This window comes from Amblyraja radiata, chromosome 21, assembly GCF_010909765.2.
Source record: "Amblyraja radiata isolate CabotCenter1 chromosome 21, sAmbRad1.1.pri, whole genome shotgun sequence".
In the NCBI taxonomy this organism is placed as follows: domain Eukaryota; kingdom Metazoa; phylum Chordata; class Chondrichthyes; order Rajiformes; family Rajidae; genus Amblyraja; species Amblyraja radiata.
In genome coordinates this window covers 43,806,118-43,827,094 of record NC_045976.1, presented here as the reverse complement: position 1 = coordinate 43,827,094, position 20,977 = coordinate 43,806,118, and the positions used below count along the sequence as shown (strand labels likewise).

Here is a 20,977-nt window from a genome sequence, read left to right as displayed (position 1 = left end):
CTCCCAGCTTTTTGACAAAAAAGACAAAGGTGTCTTAGACATGATGCCTGAATTCATGCACAACCCCATGAACCGGCTGCTTTGATCACTACCGGCACTCCAAGGGTGCTGTCATTTTGAAGATATTTGCAGGTATATCTGGAATGTAAACTGACCTTTGATGTTTAAATGTACAATATGAGGAGCTCAATGAAAAATAATTACCTATTCCTGACAGACAGGGGAACCTAGGAAAGTTAATGGAGATATTGTGAGGACAATCTGTATTTGTCAAGGATTTATTGGATTTCCTGAGTTGAATAAATGTAGATCCATGTCCCATTATCTATACCACACATCTTTAGTAGTTGGTGCGAGTCGTCATGTGTACCGAGGTACAGTGAAACATTTTGTCGGGTGCTATCCAGTCAGCAGAAATACAACACATTCAAGCCGTCCAGTGTACAGATACAGGATTAAAGGATTAATGTTTAGTGCAAGATAAAATCCAGTAAAGTCCGACTAAAGATAGTCCGAGGGTCACCAATGAGGTAGATAGTAGTTCAGGACCGCTCTCTGGTTGTGATAGGATGGTTCAGTTGCCTAATAACAGCCGGGAAGAAACTGTCCCTGAATCTGGAGGTGTGCTTTTTCACACTTCTGTACCTCTTGCCCGATGGGAGAGGGGAGAAGAGGGAGTGGCCGGGGTGAGACTGGTCCTTGATGATGCTGCTGGTCTTGCCGAGGCAGCGTGAGGTGTAGATGGAGTCGATGGAAGGGAGGTTGGTTTGTGTGACGGTCTGGGCTGCGTCCACAATTTGCTGCAATTTCTTGCGGGTCTTGGATGGAGCTTTTCCCAAACTGTGCTGTGATGCATCCCGATAAAATGCTTTCTACCGAACATCCTTAGTAGTTGGTGAGAGTTGTTGGGGACATGATGGACTTCTGAAGCCTCCCTGAATCATGTGGGTACATCAGTTTATTGTATGTTTCCATTTCACTGGAACCTCAGGATCCGTGACGCAGGCTGGAGTTTATCATGAGACGTCCATCAGTGACCACCTCTACAACACACACACCTCCATCAGTGACCACAACACACACATGTCCATCAGTGACCACTATAACACACACATGTCCATCAGTGACCACTATAACACACACACACCTCCATCAGTGACCACAACACACACATGTCCATCAGTGACCACTACAACACACACATGTCCATCAGTGACCACCACCACAACACACACATGTCCATCAGTGACCACTACAACACACACATGTCCATCAGTGACCACTACAACACACACACCTCCATCAGTGACCACCACTACAACACACACACCTCCATCAGTGACCACTACAACACACACATGTCCATCAGTGACCACCACTACAACACACACATCTCCATCAGTGACCACTACAACACACACACCTCCATCAGTGACCACTATAACACACACACCTCCATCAGTGACCACTACAACACACACACCTCCATCAGTGACCACTATAACACACACACCTCCATCAGTGACCACTACAACACACACACCTCCATCAGTGACCACTATAACACACACACACCTCCATCAGTGACCACTACAACACACACACCTCCATCAGTGACCACTACAACACACACATGTCCATCAGTGACCACTACAACACACACACCTCCATCAGTGACCACTACAACACACACACATGTCCATCAGTGACCACCACTACAACACACACACCTCCATCAGTGACCACTACAACACACACATGTCCATCAGTGACCACTACAACACACACACCTCCATCAGTGACCACTACAACACACACACATGTCCATCAGTGACCACCACTACAACACACACATGTCCATCAGTGACCACTACAACACACACACCTCCATCAGTGACCACTACAACACACACACATGTCCATCAGTGACCACCACTACAACACACACACCTCCATCAGTGACCACCACTACAACACACACACCTCCATCAGTGACCACCACTACAACACACACACCTCCATCAGTGACCACTATAACACACACACCTCCATCAGTGATCACTCTGGCAGCTCACATGCTCCAGTGTCCCATCACATGATGAGCGTTTGACGGCACTGGGCCTGTACTCACTGGAGTTTAGAAGAATGAGGGAGGACCTCATTGAAACTTAACAAACAGTGAAAAGCCTGAATAGAATGGATGTGGTAAGGATGTTTCCACTAGTGGGAGAGTCTAGGACCAGAGGGCACAGCCTCAGAATTAAAGGACATTCCTTTAGGAAAGTGATGAGGATGAATGTCTTTGTTCTGAGGGTGGTGAATCTGTGGAATTCCCGGTCACAGACGGCTGTGGAGGCCATCAGTGGATATTTGTAAGGCAGAGATAGATAGATGCTTGATTAGTGCATGTATCAGGGGTTATGGGTAGAAGGCAGGTGACTGGGGTTAGGAGGGAGAGAGAGAGCAGCTATGATTAAATGGTGTAGACTTGATGGGCTGAATGGCCTCCTCCTACCACTTATGACCACTGCGGTAGCTCAGACACTCTGTCTGTGACTGTTTCTGCAGCTGCTGCAGACACGGGATGAATGATGGCCACGGACTAGTTGCTTACAATTATCACAAATTATAATCTCATGTTTGTATCAAGTTTTAATATAAAACACTAGACAAATGGCTGCTCATTCACACAAAGTAATGATGCTGATTGCCATCTGAGGACACTGTCAATTGGAAAGTTTCCAAAATGATTTTATCCAATTTAAATTTATTTTTAATCCATTGTTGATGATAGTTCAATGACTGCCTGCTGGTGCACACTTACCGAGGCATTGCTCCCACTTCTACCCTCAGCACAGTGATACCAAGTGGTGTTCTTGCCAAGGCCCATGATGCTATGACTGTTACAAACCCCGGCAAAGAGTTCTGGAAATCCAGGCACAAGTTCTGCTGAGATACCTCGGGATTCCAGGGTCTCTGGAGCAGGCCCAGAGAAAGTTGCTATTCAGGATCCTTTTTAATCTCTCCCCGCTCAACTTAAACCTTTGCCCTCTAGTTTTAGATTCCCTATGCTGGGAAAAAGGCTGAATCCATTCACCTTATCTATGCTCCTTGTGATTTTAGAAACCTCCATGCAGTCACTCCTCACCCTCTTACACTCCGTTAAAACTAGAGGGCACAGGCTTAAGGTGAGATTTAAGAGGGGCCTCAGTCAACATTTTCAACCAGAGGAGAGTCTGATTCTGGAATGAGCTGTAAGATGAAGCTTTAGAAGTGGAAACAATTACAACTTTATAAAAGATTTAGATAGTTTTATAGAAAGGAAGGGTTTAGGATACAGGCCCTCCAGGCCAGTATGAGATGAGGCCAGTATGCCAGCTTGGTTAGCATGGATAAGGTGGGCCGAAGGGCCCATTTCCATGTTGTACAGGTTTACAAGTCACTGATGTATTGGACTCTACAGCAGCAAGAGAGACCACCAGCCTTTCACTGCAGCCACAGACATCATTCCTTCCACAAAACAAGGAATCTTTTCAAACTGTTGTCTCCTCTGTAATTTGTTGAATTATAGGTGAAAAGTAGGAACCAACCATGTTCAGGCAGGAATATCCAATCATCGCGAAATACAAGATAGAAATGTGGTTATAAACACTGGGGCGATCTCTCATATTGTAGATCAATGTGTGATAAAGGTTACACCCTGATGAAATATTGATTTCCTCTGTAGTGAATGTGTTCCAATCTCCGCCTCTCAAAGGTGACCACGGAAAGAATGTCAACATGTCAGAACAGCAAAATAATCCAGCCTCCGCATTCAGTCACAACCTCACTTTCTGATGTCTCGGGTATCTCTTATTGCTCGATGCAATACTTTCAATGATTCTACCATCACAGGTTGTTGTTCACAGCTGAATCTGCAATTGTGTTTTCAGTCGACTCAGGGATTCATACCAAAGCCTTTAGTGGAATTATAAACCAGCAGAATGATGTCAACATATAATTGAAATCCTTGCTTTAAAATACTTCTACAATGCCCTCGTGCGAATAAAAACATCATGGGAATAACTCCAGACAGATTGGAGTTGGAAATCAAAGTACTTGGTTAAAGAGACTTTAAATTTTAAAGGGATAGAGGGTTTCAGGGAATATTCGAGTTGGGGGAGAAAGGTGGAGAGGATGAAACTATTGCAGCAGTGGGGGGTTGGGATGGCCACCAACACTGACTAATAGAGTCAGGGATGATCAAGAGGACAAGATAATTAGATAAGTAAATATCCCAGAAATGACCTCATACCTTGGGTTAAGTCCATTACATAAATAAGTCTGAAACCATCTTGGATATTCTACAGGATAGAGGTTCCTTGCTTAGTTAATGCAGATCTCTGATGTTTAAGGCACAATGAGCCAAATTGAGTTTCTCGGAACTGAAAAGTAATTTTATCGTCACTGTGACATTTGTCTTAAAAACAAAGTGCTAAACCTTTAATGCAAGGCCCCAACAGATGGTGGCAATGTGATGTTCCAGCTGCCCACGTCAGCATAAATCAGCTTCACCTCCTTACGGATGGGGTTTGACTAAATCACACATCATCAGGTACAAAAATAAACATTGATAATGAGTTTGCCATCAATCCCGGACTCAAAGCTTCAAGTTTCTAACCATACTTGAATGATCTGTGATCATGTGGCGCTGTTTAACACAAGATATGAATCAGAAGTAACACATTTCATTGTAAACTTGCAAACATTTCTCTCAGAAACCTTTAATCACAATATCGCTCACGCTGATAAAGCTAACTTTAAAATAATTACTCCACAATGTCACGGATATGGAATATGAGTTTTATATGCTCACCGCATAATTCCAGATTATATTACTGGGCAATCTCTAGTCAGTTAAATCTGTGGAATGAACTGTGGTCAACAGTAATTCCCTTAATTATCGTGCGGCTATCCTTAAAGGAGTCATTTGTGTTATCTAAGCGATAGAATTGCATGGTTTAATGGGAGTGAAATCATATCCTGAATTCCATCTGCTTATGCAATGTACAAAAGTGAATTGGACAGCAAACAGGACATGGTGAGAGAGACCATTGTGTGTAGCAAGGACCTGTATCTCTGCTGAACACCAAAGATGATAGAGTGGAGCATCCTTCCAGAACACTGTGTAGGATAAATGGTCCAAAGGTCGACTGTAGGTTGAAACCCACATGAAAGTTCTTCACAACACAACTGCTCCAAAATGAAAAGTTCTGCCAATCCACATTTTCTTATTTACAAACTTGACAATTAATAAGGATAAAAGAGTAATTATTCCCTACCTGTGTCAGATGTGGCCGTGGGTTAAATCCACAGAGGTTGCAGACTCTAGTCTTGCATTCTGTGCATGTGTTGTAGTTGGGAGCAGCCTTGGAACCAATGTTCAGGGCGGTTTTACAAAGAGGGCAGGAGGTGCCAGCTGGAGTTCCTGCTCCGCCCTCCGCTGGCTTGGCCACCTTGCCAGGTGTGTCAGCCGTTAGTTTAGTGGCTGCAGGTTTCTTGGTTGGTCCCGTCTCCTTTGTGCTGTGAGTTGCCGCAGCTGCCTTTTGCTCTGGTTTTTCCGCAGCTGGAGGCATAGTTTCCCCTTTACTGGTGTCGGGCTTTGACCCTTTCTGTGGCGTGGGGGGTGGAGGTGCAGGTTGCTGCTTGGTCCCAGGCTTCTGTTGGTCTGCAGGTGAAGGGGCTGTAGAGATCAAGGTGGATGCCTGGCTAAACAGTGACGCCCCAAAACCAAAGAGCTTTCCTGTAACACTCTCCTGAGGAGTGGTGGGCTGGAAGGGTGGAGGTTGGGGAGAACCTCCCAGGTTCAGGCTGAAACGCCTCGATTGTTCTGGAGGTTTTGGCGGTTTTTGACTCTCTGGAGGGATTTGTGAAGATGGTGGCTTTGTAGCTGCTTGTTTCTGACTAGGTTTCCCTTGTTCTTCTTTGGGGCAAGGATGCTTGGGTGGTTCAGCGGCTGTCTGCTTCTCCTGGGACACTGTGACCACTGGACTTGGCTTCTGCCCCTGCCTTGACTGCTCCTCTTTCTGGACAACCTCTTTCCCTGGAGCAGATTCTCCTTTTGCTTTCAACTGTTGCGGCTGCTTTCTCAGATCAGAATCTTTCTGTTTCTCCACAGGCTCTTGTGCTGGAGCTTGTTCCATGTGTCTGGTCTGTTTGGAACCTTTCTGCTGGACTCCGGGTGATGCCTGTGAGGTGTCTGGTGCTGCAGTGGTGGGAATAACCTGCTGTGGTTTAAGGGGCTTGGGTTTCTGGGCTGCTTGTTGTTCTGGAGACCCATGTGATGCCTGTTTGTGTTTCTGTGGTGGAGATGCAGCTATTGACTTCTGCTTGGTGAGCAGTGGCTGTTTCCTGGCTCCAGTTTGTGACAGTGGCTTGGCCTGGTCCATCCTGTGTGTGGGGTCCTTCTGTTGAGCTTGTCCTTGTTTGATGACCTGTGGGACAGAGGCAGGAGTGCCCGGCTTGGTGCCAGGGGTTGGGGCTGAGGCCGTGCCCAGAGCTCGCTGCATCTGACAGTTCAGGCACAGCCATTCCTTGACCTGTGGATAAAGTACATCATGAATCACCTCACACAATCTGTTCACCACCCAACCTGCAGCTCATCAGATGGATTAACAGTTAACCAGCTATTTAAACTAAGGCATCAAATTGCAGCTTTTAGCAAACACCTGCTAATCATCTTTATTTACTGGTTACATCACACGCACACCACCTGCTCTTATTGCTCTATACTGAATGTTTTTGTAAGGATGTTGTAATTCTAAGTGTGTTGGAAGGAACTGCAGATGTTGGTTTACACTGAAGATAGACACAAAATGCTTGAGTAACTCAGCAGGACAGGCAGCATCTCGAACAGAAGGAATGGGCATCTATTTGCTGTTGACCCATTTGACTATGTTGGTGTTGACTCGTGATATATTTGTGTCTATATGTTGTCATTCTAAACTTGGAATAAGATAGGAGACAGGATTTGGCTTCAACTGGTTGCATTGCATAGAAAATGCTGACCAATGACACAAATACCAGGAGGTATATAGTTTAGCAGAGAAAGATAATTCCTCCTTCAGGGTTGGTCGGTTAGTTAATTGGTTTAGTTTATTGTCCTGTGTAGCGAAGTGCAGTGAAAAGCTTTTGTTGTGAGCTAACCAGTCAGCGTTTGTGAGCTAACCAGTCAGTGTTTGTGAGCTAACGAGTCAGTGTTTGTGAGCTAACGAGTCAGCGTTTGTGAGCCAACGAGTCAGTGTTTGTGAGCTAACCAGTCAGCGTTTGTGAGCCAACGAGTCAGTGTTTGTGAGCTAACGAGTCGGTGATTGTGAGCTAACGAGTCAACGATTGTGAGCTAACGAGTCGGTGATTGTGAGCTGACGAGTCAGTGATTGTGAGCTAACGAGTCAGTGTTTGTGAGCTAACGAGTCAGTGATTGTGAGCTAGCCAGTCTGAGCTTTAGCAGCTGTTTCTACACCAGAGACAGACACCATGAAGTCAGAGGTAGAGCTGGTGACACAACATTCACTGCCGTATCCAGAGTGCAGATGATTGTAGCTTCAAATCATCCCAAATCTCCCTTAACTGCCCTGAGCAATGGCTCTTTGAAGGTTCTGAACCTCAGTGTGTGTGAGTTCCCTGTGAGAATCTGCTACAGAGATTCACTACAGTTCAGCAATCTCCTGTGTGTTACCCTACAGAAATATTCCCACAGGACTCTGTTAACATGCAGTGAAACTCTGCGGCCTTAAAATAATCCAACATTAAACTTAGTCACCTCAAATAGATGGAACCTGAAAGCTAATCAATATAGATTCAATATCAATATTTTTGGTGTAAGCCACCCTCTGCAGTTCCTTTCTACACAGCTAATCAATAAAGATTATGTCATGAAAATTGAAAAGATAGTGCAGCTTGAATTGACATAAACCTTAATACAACATCCTGGCTACACCGTCAAAGGTTGACTCAAGGCGTGGCTATAGCCCTTGTGGCTAAGGGGATCAGAGGGTATGGAGGGAAGGCAGGTACGGGATACTGAGTTGGATGATCAGCCATGATCATATTGAATGGCGGTGCAGGCTCGAAGGGCCGAATGGCCTACTCCTGCACCTAATTTCTATGTTTCTATGTTTCTATAACGGGGTCAGTACTCAGAAGCTCGATGAGGTTGGTCGGCCAGGTGGGTCGGCCAGGTGGGTCAGGGAGCATCGCACAGGTGGACAGACTGAGGTTTATGGAGGGCTGCAGATTCTAAATATTCTCTCTATAATTGAGGTTCTCTATTGAAAGCCAGGAGCCTAAAACTTAATCCACAGCAAATCCAGATAACAGCGACCAGATTAGTGTGTCTGAGGCAGTGCATCTTTTACCAGGATTTCTCCCAATCAAAACCGTAGAGAAAAACCAAATCCACCATTTCAACAACTGACCTCATGAGGAAGGGGGGGGGGGGGGGTGGGTTGGAGGGGGTGAGGAGGAGAGGAGGACAGGGGGACACAGCGAGGTGGTAGAGGGAAGGAGGTGGAGGGGGGCAGAGGGGTGAGGGCGTGGGGAGGGGACAGGAGGGGTGGGGGAGAGGGAGGAAGGGGAAGAGGTGAGGGTTGGGGAAAGAAAGGAGTGAGAAGTTGGTTCAACAAGGTTTAGTTTCTCTGCTGTGATATTTGGGCAGATTGACTGAGCTCATTAACACACAAACAGATCAAGTTACAACTGCAGCATTGAGTTCTCTCCACGTTCACTGAGCATCTGCAGTTGTTTGCGGGTTGGTCTTTGTCTTGCTACATCTGTAGTGGCCACGGCCCTGTTATTACAGATTGCCAAAGAAAATAAAGCAAGCACATTCCAATTTTAATGAAATTGTTCAAATTAGAGTTGTGAAAAAACCTGTTTCCCTAAAATTTCCAAGATTATTGGCAGAGCCAGAAATATATATATATATCTAGCTGTGATTTACCAGCCAATAACAATCGGTTGCCCAGAAATCAGCAGAATAGAAATGTTAAATAAATGCCAAAAATAGAATTCATAAAATCACAAATATCTGAGCAGCATTATCAGGATGGTTTCCACAGTAAAACATGCTCTAAAATGGGGGCAGCATAGCTCCTGACTGGATGAAGCTCAACACCAGATTGAACAGAACATTGCCCAAAGGCAGACTCCCCACAATGGCCCCTGTGTTTAGTTTAGAGATACAGCGCTGAAGCAGGCCCTTCGGCCCACCGGATCCTCGCCGACCAGCAATCCCCGCACAGTAATACTATCCTACACCCACGGGACAATTTCTACATTTACCAAGCCAATTAACATACAAACCTGTACGTCTTTGGAATCTCTAAGAAAACCCACGCAGCTCACGGGGAGAACACACTAACTTTATACAGACAGCACCTGTAGTCGGGATCGAACCCGACTCTACCGCTGCGCCACCGTGACTGCCCGGACAGAGTGAGGATGGTTCTGCATTCACTGAATGAGAGCTGCACGCAGATACACGAGGGGGGGGGGAGGGGGGAGGGGGGGGGGGGGAGGGGGGAGGGGGGGGGGGGAGACGGTGGTGGCTGGGCGGAGGATGGTGGGGAGGTGGGGATGGCATGGGATGGGAGGCAGAGGTTGGAGTGGGGAGGTGGGACCAGGAAAGGAGCAGTCCTTGCACCATGGGACCTGTACCTCTGGGGAAGACCAGCTGTGGAAAGTGTCTGCCCGATGGATCTCATTGATCGGGGCCATCGTGCTTCCAGGGAGCATGGTCTCCACTGTCGGGAACGCATGCTGGTGATCCACATCTGCCTGAACTAGAGAGTGGAACCTTCCCACTGCTGCAAGGCCAAGAATATTGTGCAACAGCGCTGGACTGCAACGTGCAATCAGTGGGTGTCTGCACTGGTGCGAACAGCAATGCCAGAATCCCAGCCCCAGAGATCTCCTGGGATTCCGTAGCAATAGTCATTTTGTCCCAGATATTATAACTCTCCAACTAACACTGGTGGTCAGAAATAAAGATATCATGCAGCGTGGAAACAGGCTCTTCAGTCCAACTTGCCATTCTAATGTCGTTCCTGAATCCTAAGCACATTTGGAAAACACACGAGAAAGAATGGGTTGAATATTAAAGGCTGCAATTGTTTTAAGCTGAAACTTGTTTTGACTTTAATATAATCGCCTCCACAGAGTACTCCAGCTGAAGTGAAATCTCTTTGGACAAAGCAAGTAGCTAATTAGATAATGAACTGATTATAGGAGAGAGATGAATAGTTATTAATGACAGCAATTGTGCTGAAAGGCCTAAACAGCTGTAACCAGATGTGCATTCACTAACCCCTGATCACCACTGTTCTGCTGACAAGAGTTTGCAAACACACGGTTTCAAGAAGGCTAGTATGAAAAATAATGTCATCACTTGGATATGATCGCTTTCCCGTGCTGCCGGGAGCAGAATGGGTTGGGGTGACAAAGCACCCTACAACCTTCAGCCCGCCCTATATCCACAATGACCAACGTGCCCATCTACACTAGTCCCTCCCACCCATGTTTGACCAATAGCCCTCCACACATTTCCTATCCCATATACCTGTTCAAATGTCTTTTAAATGTTTTTACAGTACCTGCCAACTACCTCCTCTGGCAGCTTGTTCCATGCGCCCACCACCCTCTGTGTGAGACAATTGCCCCTTGGGATCCTATTAAAACATTCTGCCCTCATCTTAAACCTTTGTCATAAGTTCTAAGAGCAGAATTAGGCCATTTGGCCCATCAAGTCTACTCACCATTCAATCATGACTGATCTATCTCTCCCTCCCAACCCCCCTTTCTCCTGCCTTTGCCTCATAAACCCTGACACTGCTCTCTGGTTCTTAAATACCCTACCCTGTTACAAGGAAAGTGCGTTCACCCTATCTATTGCCCTCATGATTTTGTACACCTTTATAAGATCAAGTTCTTTGAGGAACATGGGGGGACAGAGGCAGAAATTCACATCTGATCATGGGATGTTTCACCACAATGAATCACAGGTTTTCTCATCGTTCACCAGAATTAGCAACATCCTAGTAACGTTACAATCTCGATAGACACAAAATGCTGGAGTAACTCAGCGGAACAGGCAGCATCTCTGGAGAGAAGGAATGGGTGATGTTTTGGGTCAAGACTCTTCTTCAGACTGAGAGTCAGGAGAGAAGGAGACAGAGATATGGAAGGGTAAGGTGTGAAAATGAGAGATCAATGGGGATGAAGTTGAAGGAAACGGTAGAATAGATCGTTGTTAGCGACAGTCCAACCCGTCAGATTATACACTCAGTAATCTGACAGATGTATTCAAAGTGAGATGTGATACAGAGAAATGAAAGTAGACACATCACGCATGTCATTCCAGTTGTTGAGTTGTTTTCATTGCCGTGAGGAATGTCACGTCATCTACCAACTCTCAATGGGATGAAATTAAAAGTCACATCTTCATATTTTAATAGTTACCACAGAGAGACGTACAGTACTTCCAAGTCTGGCCTCTTGATAATTCTGTCATCATCCCTGTAGGAGTCGGGGAACCCAATGGGGAAACTAGACGTGTACAGAGCAGATGTGTGTGCCTAATGAACGGCATACATCAAGAAAAAGATTATGATGGAATTGGACTGTGGTTTTGGTAAAAAATGACCAATTCAACATAATAATAACAATCTAATTCTGAGAAAAGTACAAGTATGCGGTCAGTATTATTCTGAACCGTAATGTTAACTCTCACTGAATGGAGGCAGCATTGGGAAGGCCAGTGTACATCGGCATTCCCTTGTAACTCTTAGGAAGATGAGGGTGATCATCTTGTTGGGGTGGGTAGTGTGTGTTGTTGAACATAAAACAGTACAGCACAGGAACGGGTCTTCTGCCGAACACATCTGTGCCAAGACCATCACTTGAAAATAATCCATGTCCCTCCAAATCCATGTGCCAATCCAAGAGTCTCTTAAATACCACTGTCATATCTGCCTCCACCACCACCCCTGGCAACGTGTTCCAGGCACTCACCACCCTCTGAGTTGCCCCATGTATCTCCTTCATACTTTGCCCCTCCCACCTTAAAGCTTGTTAGGGTGATTGTTTTGTTGGGCTGTGTTTTGAGGGTGTGGCTTTAGTGTTAGGATTGGGTCGTTTTAGGAATTAGGCCCAGTGAAAACAAGGAGACATTGATTTATTTGGTATGTCTGGCACAAACACTGTGGGCCGAAGGGCCTGTTCCTGTGCTGTACTGTTCTATGCTTGATATTTCCTGGTTAGTCTGGTGGTGGACTGTGCAGGGGCCTCACAGCGATTGTAATCTAAACGCAGGAAATGTCTCTCACTGTCTACAATTCTTAAGATCCCACGGAATTCTGTTAAAATGTTTATGTACATACTGCACCAACTTGCAAACAAAAAAACAGAGATGGAAATGTCAGCAGAAGACAAATTACACGGCAGGTGAGATGATTCGATCCTTTTGTTGTCGAAGTAAATTGCTTCAAATGGACATTAGAGGCAATTGTTAAATACGTCCAACAATCTCTAAAAATAGAGGAAGTGTTTGGCAGATTGGTCTTCACCATTCAGAGCACTAGGTTTAGAAGTTGGTACATTATGTTACAAGATAAAATAAAGAACTGCGGATGCTGGTTTATACCAAAGATACCAAGGTGCTGGAGTTACTCAACGCATCAGGCAGCATCTCTGGAGAGAATGGATAGGTGATGTTTTTTGTCATGACCCTTAATTCAGATGGAGAGTGGGGTGGGGAGGTACATGTTCAAGATGTTGGCAAGGCCACATTTGGAGTATTGTGTTCAGTTTTGGTCACTGTGCTACAGGAAGGATGTCATTTAGCTGGGAAGAGGACAGAGAAGGTTGCCAGGAATTGAGGGCTTGAGCAGCAGGGAGAGATTGGGCAGGATGGGACTTTATTCCTTGGAGCACAGGGGGATGAGGGGTGCTTTTATAGAGGTGTACAAAATAGATAGGGTGAATGTACAGAGTGTTTTACCCAGGTTAGCGGAATCAATAAACAGATGACATAGGTTTCAGGTGAAAGGGGCAAGATTTAACAGGAACTTGAGAGGCAACTTTTTCACTCAGATGGTGGTGGGTGTATGGATCGAACTGCCAGAGGAGGTAGTTGAGGCAGGTACTATAATAGCATTTAAAAGACACTTGGACGGTACATGGATAGGAAAGGTTTAGAGGGATATGGATCAAACACGGATGAATGGCCATCTTGGTCAGCATGGCTGAATTGAGCTGCATTGGATATTTCCCTGCTCTTTGACTTCATGACTAATTAATCAGATTGAAGAATAAATAATTAGTGTCAGTGTCAAGAACAATCATAATATTGACCAGTAAAATCTGGCATCAAAAATTAAATAGAGAAAATTAAAGATTTGAATGAAAGATAAAATGTAAATAAAAGTAACATTTGATTGTTATATATTTAAGTTTCTAACAACACAGCTTCCAATCAGGAATTGCCCAGTTATAGGAATCTTCATACTTCCTGTGGTACAAAGAACAAGGTGCTAGAGGAATGCAATGGGTCAGGTAGCATCTGGAGGCAAATAGACAGACAACGTTTTAGGTTGAGATCCTTCTTCAGTCTGTCACGTTGAGTTCCTCCAGTACTTTTGGGCCAAAATTCCAGCATCTGCACTCTCTAGTGTCTCCATACTTGCAGTTTTGCTGGAACATTAGCCCAATGATTTATATTGCATCTTACAAACTGTAATTGGTCCACAAACTACCACCTTCCCCATCTTCCCCTTTCCACCCTTCTTGTTCCTTTCCCCATTGCCTCTCCTGCCTCCACCATTTTTATCACCCTCCTATTCCTGGTTCTATCCACCTACATCACCTCCAGTCTTATCCCTCCACTCCCACCTGGATCTGGTTCCACCTGCCCTCAACCTCCCCCTGAACATTTCTATTATCAGCTTCATGACTGGTCAGACTCAAGCATTGGCAGCTTTTGTGATCCTCCTTATCTCCAACCAACAGCTCTCTGCATCTTCATACTCCCCTGCCCTGGTTCCACCTGCCTTTGCCTCCAAACCTCCCCCTCCCGTACCCAACCCTATCTGCCTATCACCCTTCCATCAATCACCTCTCCCCCTCTCCTCTTTACACTGTTGTCTCTATTCTCGGTCCTCTTGCAGTGTTTCAACCATTAACCAATCCCATCTACCCACAGATGTTGCTTGATCCAGCAGATTGTTGTTCCTCCAGATTCCAACCTCTGTAGTTGCCTCCTCCATTCTCATGCTTCCATCCCCTGTTCAGGACATAGACCTGGTCCCCTGTTCAGGACATAGACCTGGTCTGCTTGTCCTCACCTTCTGCTCCATCAACCTCCATGTTCATCAGGCATGAAAACAGGCCTTTGGTCCAACATGTCCCATTTAAACTTGTTCCGCCTGCGTGCGTTTGGCCCTTATCCCTTTAAACCTAACCTATCTATGTACCTGTCTAAATGTTTCTTAAACATTGCAATGGTACCTGCCTCAACTACTTCCTCTGGCAGATCGTTCCATACACCCACCACCCTTTGTGTTAAAAAGTTACCCCTCAGATTCCCATTAAATCTTTCCCTCTTCACCTTAAACCTATGTCTTCTGGTTCTCGATTCCCCTACTCTGGACAAGAGCTGCTGTGTGTTTACTCGATCTATTCCACTCATGATTTTATACATCTCTATAAGATCTCCCCTCATCCTCCTGCCCTCCATGGAATAGAGTCCTAGCCTGCTCAATCTCTCCCTGTAGCTCAGGACCACGGGTCCTGGTAACATCCCTATGAACCTTGTCTGCACCCTTTCCAACTTGACAACATCTTTCCTATAACATTGTGCCCTGTAGAGAATGCAATACTCTAAATGTGGCCACACAAATGTCTTATATAACTGTAACATGACCTCCCAACCTCTATGCTCAATAGTCTGACTGATGAAGGCTAATGTGCTGAAATCCTTTTTGACTGGCCTATCTACCTGTGATGCCACTTTCAAGGTGCTATGTACCTGCATTCCTAGATACCTTTGCTTTACAACACTCCCCAGATCCCTACCATTCACTGTGAATGTCCTAACCCTAATCCTGATTTCCAAAAATACAACACTAGCCCACCTAGCCAATCGATCAAAACTCTGCTGAAATTTTTCACAACCGTCTTCACTCACTATCTATAATGCCACCCATTTTTGTGTCATCTGCAAACTTGCTAATCATGCCATGCAAAGGCAGATAAAAATGCTGGAGAAACTCAGCGGGTGAGTAGAATCTATGGAGCAAAGGAATAGGCAAAGTTTCGGGTCGAGACCCTTCTTCAGATTGATGAATCATGCCATGCATGTCCTCATCCAAATTATTGATATAGATGACAAACAGCAATGGGTCCAGCACTGACCCCTGAGGCACACCATTAGTTACAGGAGTCTTCATGGTTTCCACCATCTTCATTGTAGTGTGACCACTAAACAATGTATTCTCTCATCCATCATGCCGAGGGGACCATTGCCCCCAGCCCTGGCTGGTTCACTCTCCTGTCACCACTGACACTCACTGCACCCTCCCATGTAATGTACTGGACACATAACAACCGGTCTTTGCAGCACCCTTTCCCAATGTCCAGTGATACAAATGCTCCAACTAGGTGAGGTAGTGACTCATTTACATTAATTCCACTTTGTGCTCACAATACAGCCTCTCTGCAGGGGGGAATCTAAATGCAGGTTGGGTCCAGGAGACCACCCTGAGCTCCCAGCTGTCCTCTTATTCTCTGTGTCACTTCCACTCCAGCACACCCTCTGATCTGGCACCTTACTGCCAGAACTCAGCCATTTGTGATTGTGCCCGAGGTCTGATGAAGGATCAACAACATGGAATGTAATTCAGTATTCCCAGCATTGCTCAAGTTCTGGTTTGCAGGATCTGCAGTGTGTTTGATTTCACACTTCCAGCTCAGTGTTTATCCTTCTGTTCTCATCCATCATGTTCCATTTCCACTTCCCCATGCCAATGAACAAACCTTCACCGCCTCTCAACTGCACCAACGCCACTTGTGTCATTCAATCTCTCTTAGCCTCCACCCCACCCTCTTCCCAACTTGTTGTATGTGTCACGTTGAAGATCATGATCTCTGTATCTCCCTCCCTGGATGGTGCCTGATCAGCTGAGCATTTCCAATATGTTCTGTGTTTATGTAACTAACCTTTCTGTTAGTGAATTGGAAATGTTCAACAGCCTAACCCTAACCCTGGACACTCACCAGATTAAAGTGGCTTGAGTTAAAGATATAATGAGGAATAAACTAGCAAGCATTCTATCCTAAATGGCCATGAATTAATTCCTGTTTCCAAATGCAATGCTGTGGAGATTTACAGATACAATAAGTTATCAGTAACTATTGTCAAGGTTTGGTTATGAAAAGAGTGAGAAAGAGAATGCAGGATAAACTCGACAGGTCGGGGGGCATCTGTGGAGGCAGAACCCGCGTTAACCCGAAGACTAGCAGAACAATTCAGATCCCTGATCTGAAGATAAGATCTCTTCTCTCCGCTGATGTCACATGACCTCCTGCCAATTTCCAGCAATCCTTGTGTTAATTTCTGCAGAACTGGGGGGTGGTCACAGATAGGAAACCACCTGATCCGTGGCGGGGGTTTGTCCGGAGACACTGGACTCGGTCTGGCCCTGACCCTTATCCTGACCCAACCCGTGTCCGTTCAATCCCGTACATCATCCTCAGCCCAGCTCGTCACGGTCAGCTTGAACAGGTCGGCTGTTGCACTGCAGCCGGAGGATGGACCAAGCAGGCAAACGGCCATAAATACCATCTCGTATCTGTACAACACCGTTGAATCTGCTCACTCACAGCGGGGCTGAACAAGCAGACAGAGGGATGCCGGGCCCGCTGTGATCGCACGACCGCGTCTGTTAACAGAGCCGTCGCTCACTAGCGGCTATCACAACCCATCTCACAGCCTCCCACCCCTTCCCCCTCCCCCGAGCTCCCCCCGCCCGGAATCTCAGCAGAATCAGCTCACTCCCGGGGCCAGGCGGGCAGCGGGTCCACAGACGGATCACTCTGAGCTGGGCCTGGGATCACCGCACCCCAGCTCAGAACAGACCCACGACCTCCCCGCCCCACACACACCGATCGCCCTTCCTACACTATCCCAACCCCAGCTCCCAGCCCGACCTAGCCCGCTCCTCCCCACATCCAGTATCGAGCCCTAACCCCAGCCCCACGCACCTCGCCCCTCTCCTTGCCCGGCCAGGCGCTCTCACCTGGGTGATATGCGGGTTGGGGTTGAAACCGCACTGAATGCAGACCAGGCGCTGGCACGCGGTGCATCGGCCGTAGCTGCCTGGCTCTTGCAACCGCAGCTCGGTGCTGGTGCAGACCGGGCATAGGTTCCCCTTCGGTGGCGGCGCTGTCCCTGGTGCTGGAGTCGCTGTCCGCGGTGCTGGAGTCGCTGTCCGCGGTGCTGGAGTCGCTGTCCGCGGTGCTGGAGTCGCTGTCCGCGGTGCTGGAGTCGCTGTCCGCGGTGCTGGAGTGGCCGGTGTCGCTGCCCGCGGGCCGGGAGCCGCCCTAGTCGCTGTCCCTGGTGCTGAAGCGGCTGGAGTCGCTGTCCGTGAACCCGAGGCTGAAGCGGCCGATGGTGCTGTCCGCGGGGCTGCGGCCGGGGCCGGACTGCCCTCCGGCCGCCCACCAGCCGCTGCCCCGGGCGTCTCTCCCTGGCTCCGGGCCGCCGTCGCCTCGGGCTCAGCTTTGGAGTCGAAGAGGCCGAATCTGTTGACGACGGAGGAGACGGCGCTGAGCGGGCGGCCCTCGGTCAGGAAGCTGGGCATCATGCTGGCCGGCGGGTTGGTGGCGGCGGCGCCCTGTGCTGCGCTGCGCTGCCGGGCCGAGCGGGTCCGGGTCCGGTCCCTGTGGTCACTTTAGCGGCTCCTGGACGCCGGCCCCGCGGGTTTGCGGCCGCTCCGCTCGTCTGCGGAATCCTGCAACGGCAGAGACTGTTTACAGGGAGCAGCCGCGCGTGCCCGCGCCCTCGCTCGTGCCCGCGCCCAGCCGGGTCCCGCTGACGTCGGGCGCCGCGCGTTCACGAAACGTTAAAGGGATCGGCGGGGGCGCGCGCGGCCGGGAGCAGTGCGCGTTCACGGGACCCGGGGCCCGGCGATGCCGCAGGAGCTGGGATTGCGCGCTCCCGCCGCCCCGGGGACGCGCCTCGGCCACGCGCACCGGCATCGACAGGCGGCGCGGAAACGTCGCTGATCGACCGGCTCCTGCGGCCGGGGAGCGGTGGCGGCTCCTCCCGGTGTCCGGTAACCCCCCCCTCCCCTCCCCTCCACTCTACCCCCCTCCCCTCCAATCTCCCCGCCCCCCTCCCTCCCCGCCGCCTCTCTACCCGGCCCCGCGTCTCTACCCGGCCCCCAGACCAGCTCCGGACCCTCCGGACCCGCCGTCCGCCGCACCGTGAACGCCAGAACCCTGCGGCATCCCGCTAACCTTCCGCTAACATCCCGCTCCCGCTCCCGCCGCCACTCCCTGGATCTGTGCGACTCCGCAGCCGCTTAATCGCTGCCGCTTCGCCCGCGCCCCCGCCTGTGCGCGCTCCCGCCCCCGCCTGTGCGCGCTCCCGCTCCCGCCCATCGCCGCCCCCCGGTCGCGGCACCGACCCCTCTCGGCCCGTTCAACTCCCCGCTTTAAGCCAGGCACGGGTGTTCATGTACCCGGGCTTCGGCCCTTCACATCCCCCCCACCCCGGTCCCTCGGTGCCCAGCTCCCTGCCTCCAAACTGCAGCCCCCTACCCTCCCCATCCTCACCCCCACCCCCACCCCAACCCTCCCCCTCAAACAGTCTCTCCCTCCCCCTCCCCAACCACACACCCACCTCCTCACCCCCAACAACCCTCATCCTTACACACCTACCCCTTCATCCACCCCCTTCCCCCGCTTGATTGTTATCATCTTTACACACATCTTAGACAATAGGTGCAGGAGTAGGCCATTCGGCCCTTCGAGCCAGCACCGCTATTCAATGTGATCATGGCTGATCATCCACAAACAGTAGCCAGTTCCTGCTTTCTCCCCATATCCCCTGACTCCGCTTCCTCAATTAGATTGCATTTAGTTTAGAGGCACAGCAAGGCAACAGGCCCTTCGGCCCACTGAGTCCATGCAGAACATCGATCAAATTTCTGTTAATTCCACTTGCTACACTTTAGGGACAATTTAATTTTACAGAGGACCAATTAATTTACAAACCTTCACATCTCTTGGACATGGGAGGAAACCGGAGCACCCGGAAGACAGGAACAAACCAGGGTCTCTGACCCAGTGAGACAGCAGCTCTAGCAGCTAGAGTCATAGAGTCTTATAGCATGGAAACAGGCCCTTCAGCCCAACTTGCCCACACTAACAAACATGCCCCATGTACACTACACTACCTGCCTGCGTTTGGCCCATATCCCTCCAAACCTGTCTCATCCATGTACCTGTCTAAATGTTTCTTAAATGTTGTGATAGTCCCTGTCTCAACTACCTCCTATGGCAGCTTGTTCCATAAATCTAGCACTCTTATTCCTTAGATTCTTATTAAATCTTCCCCCCTCACTTTAAACCTATGTTCTCCGGTTATCACCTGTGATGCCACATTCAAGGAACTATGTTCCTACATTCCTAAATCCCTCTGCTCTGTTCTGCCCTGGTTTGGTTTCCCAAAATACAACATCTCACATTTATCTGCATTAAACTCCAATAAACATCCCTCAGCTCACTTGCTCAACTGATCAAGACCATGCTGTACTTGTATCATAACCATCTTTGCTCTCTATGATACTCTCCACTGTATTGTCAGACATTGTGGCTGAGGGGTAGCCTGATAGAAGTAGGTAATCATATGAGAGGCATAGATAGGATAGATATTTAGACCAGGTTGGAAATGACAAAGACTAGAAGCCGTTGCATGAACATTAGAGGGTCAAAGTTTAAAGGAGATATGTGGGGCAATACCTTTACAGTGGGTGCCTGGAACCTGCTGCCAGGGGAAATGAATCAAGTGTAGGCAGAGGAAATGATTTAACTTGGTATGTGTTCAATGCAAACATGGTGGGTTGAAGGTTGAATCAATGGGACAATCTACGTGACGTTTGTCTGGACAGTGGCAATGCACTCTGTACAGACAAACACCTCTCACGATGATGCCTGCATTTACCAAAGTTCTTTTCACTTCCCATCAATCAGAAGCCCAGGCCATTGTGGGCTTCACATCTCTTGAGTCATCGGAACAGATTGTGATTTGTTCTGCACCTTTACATGCCTCTGATCTCCCTCTCCCCTGACTCAGTCTGAAGAAGGGTCTCAACTCGAAACATCACCTATTACTTTTATCCAGAGATGCTGCCTGACTCGTTGAGTAACTCCAGCATTTTGTGCCTATCTTCGATGTAAACAAGCGCCTGCAGTTCCTTCCTGCACTGAGGAATCGAATCTAGGAGCAAAGAGGTCCTTCTGCAGTTGTACAGAGACCTAGTGATACCACACCTGGAGTATTGTGTACAGTTTTGGTCCCCTAATTTGAGGAAGGACATATTTGCTATTGAGGGAGTGCAGCGTAGGCTTGCAAGGTTAATTCCCGGGATGACGGGACTGTCATATGCTCAGAGAATGGAGCGGCTGGGCTTGTACACTCTGGAGTTTAGAAGGATGAGAGGGTATCTCATTGAAACATATAAGATTGTTCAGGGTTTTGACACGCTAGAGGCAGGAAACATGTTCCCGATGTTGGGGGAGTCCAGAACCAGGGGCCACAGTTTAAGAATAAGGAGTAAGCCATTTAGAGACGAGGAAACACTTTTTCTCACAGAGTGTGGCAAGCCTATGGAATTCTCTGCCTCAGAGGGCAGTGGAGGCGGGTTCTCTGGATGCTTTC

General features: G+C 48.2%; 1 protein-coding gene across 1 annotated transcript in view; it reads right to left on the bottom strand.

Moving 5' to 3' along the window:
* Nucleotides 1-17,897, bottom strand: part of pclo (piccolo presynaptic cytomatrix protein) — a 157,213-nt gene extending 139,316 nt beyond the window's left edge. Inside the window, exons 1-2 of the mRNA XM_033039290.1 lie at nt 17,331-17,897; nt 5,322-6,578 (exon numbers count right to left, since the gene is read on the bottom strand). Coding sequence (XP_032895181.1) covers nt 5,322-6,578; nt 17,331-17,897 — 1,824 coding nt within the window. The remainder of the gene's footprint in view (nt 1-5,321; nt 6,579-17,330) is intronic.
* Between the last annotated feature and the right edge of the window lie 3,080 nt (nt 17,898-20,977).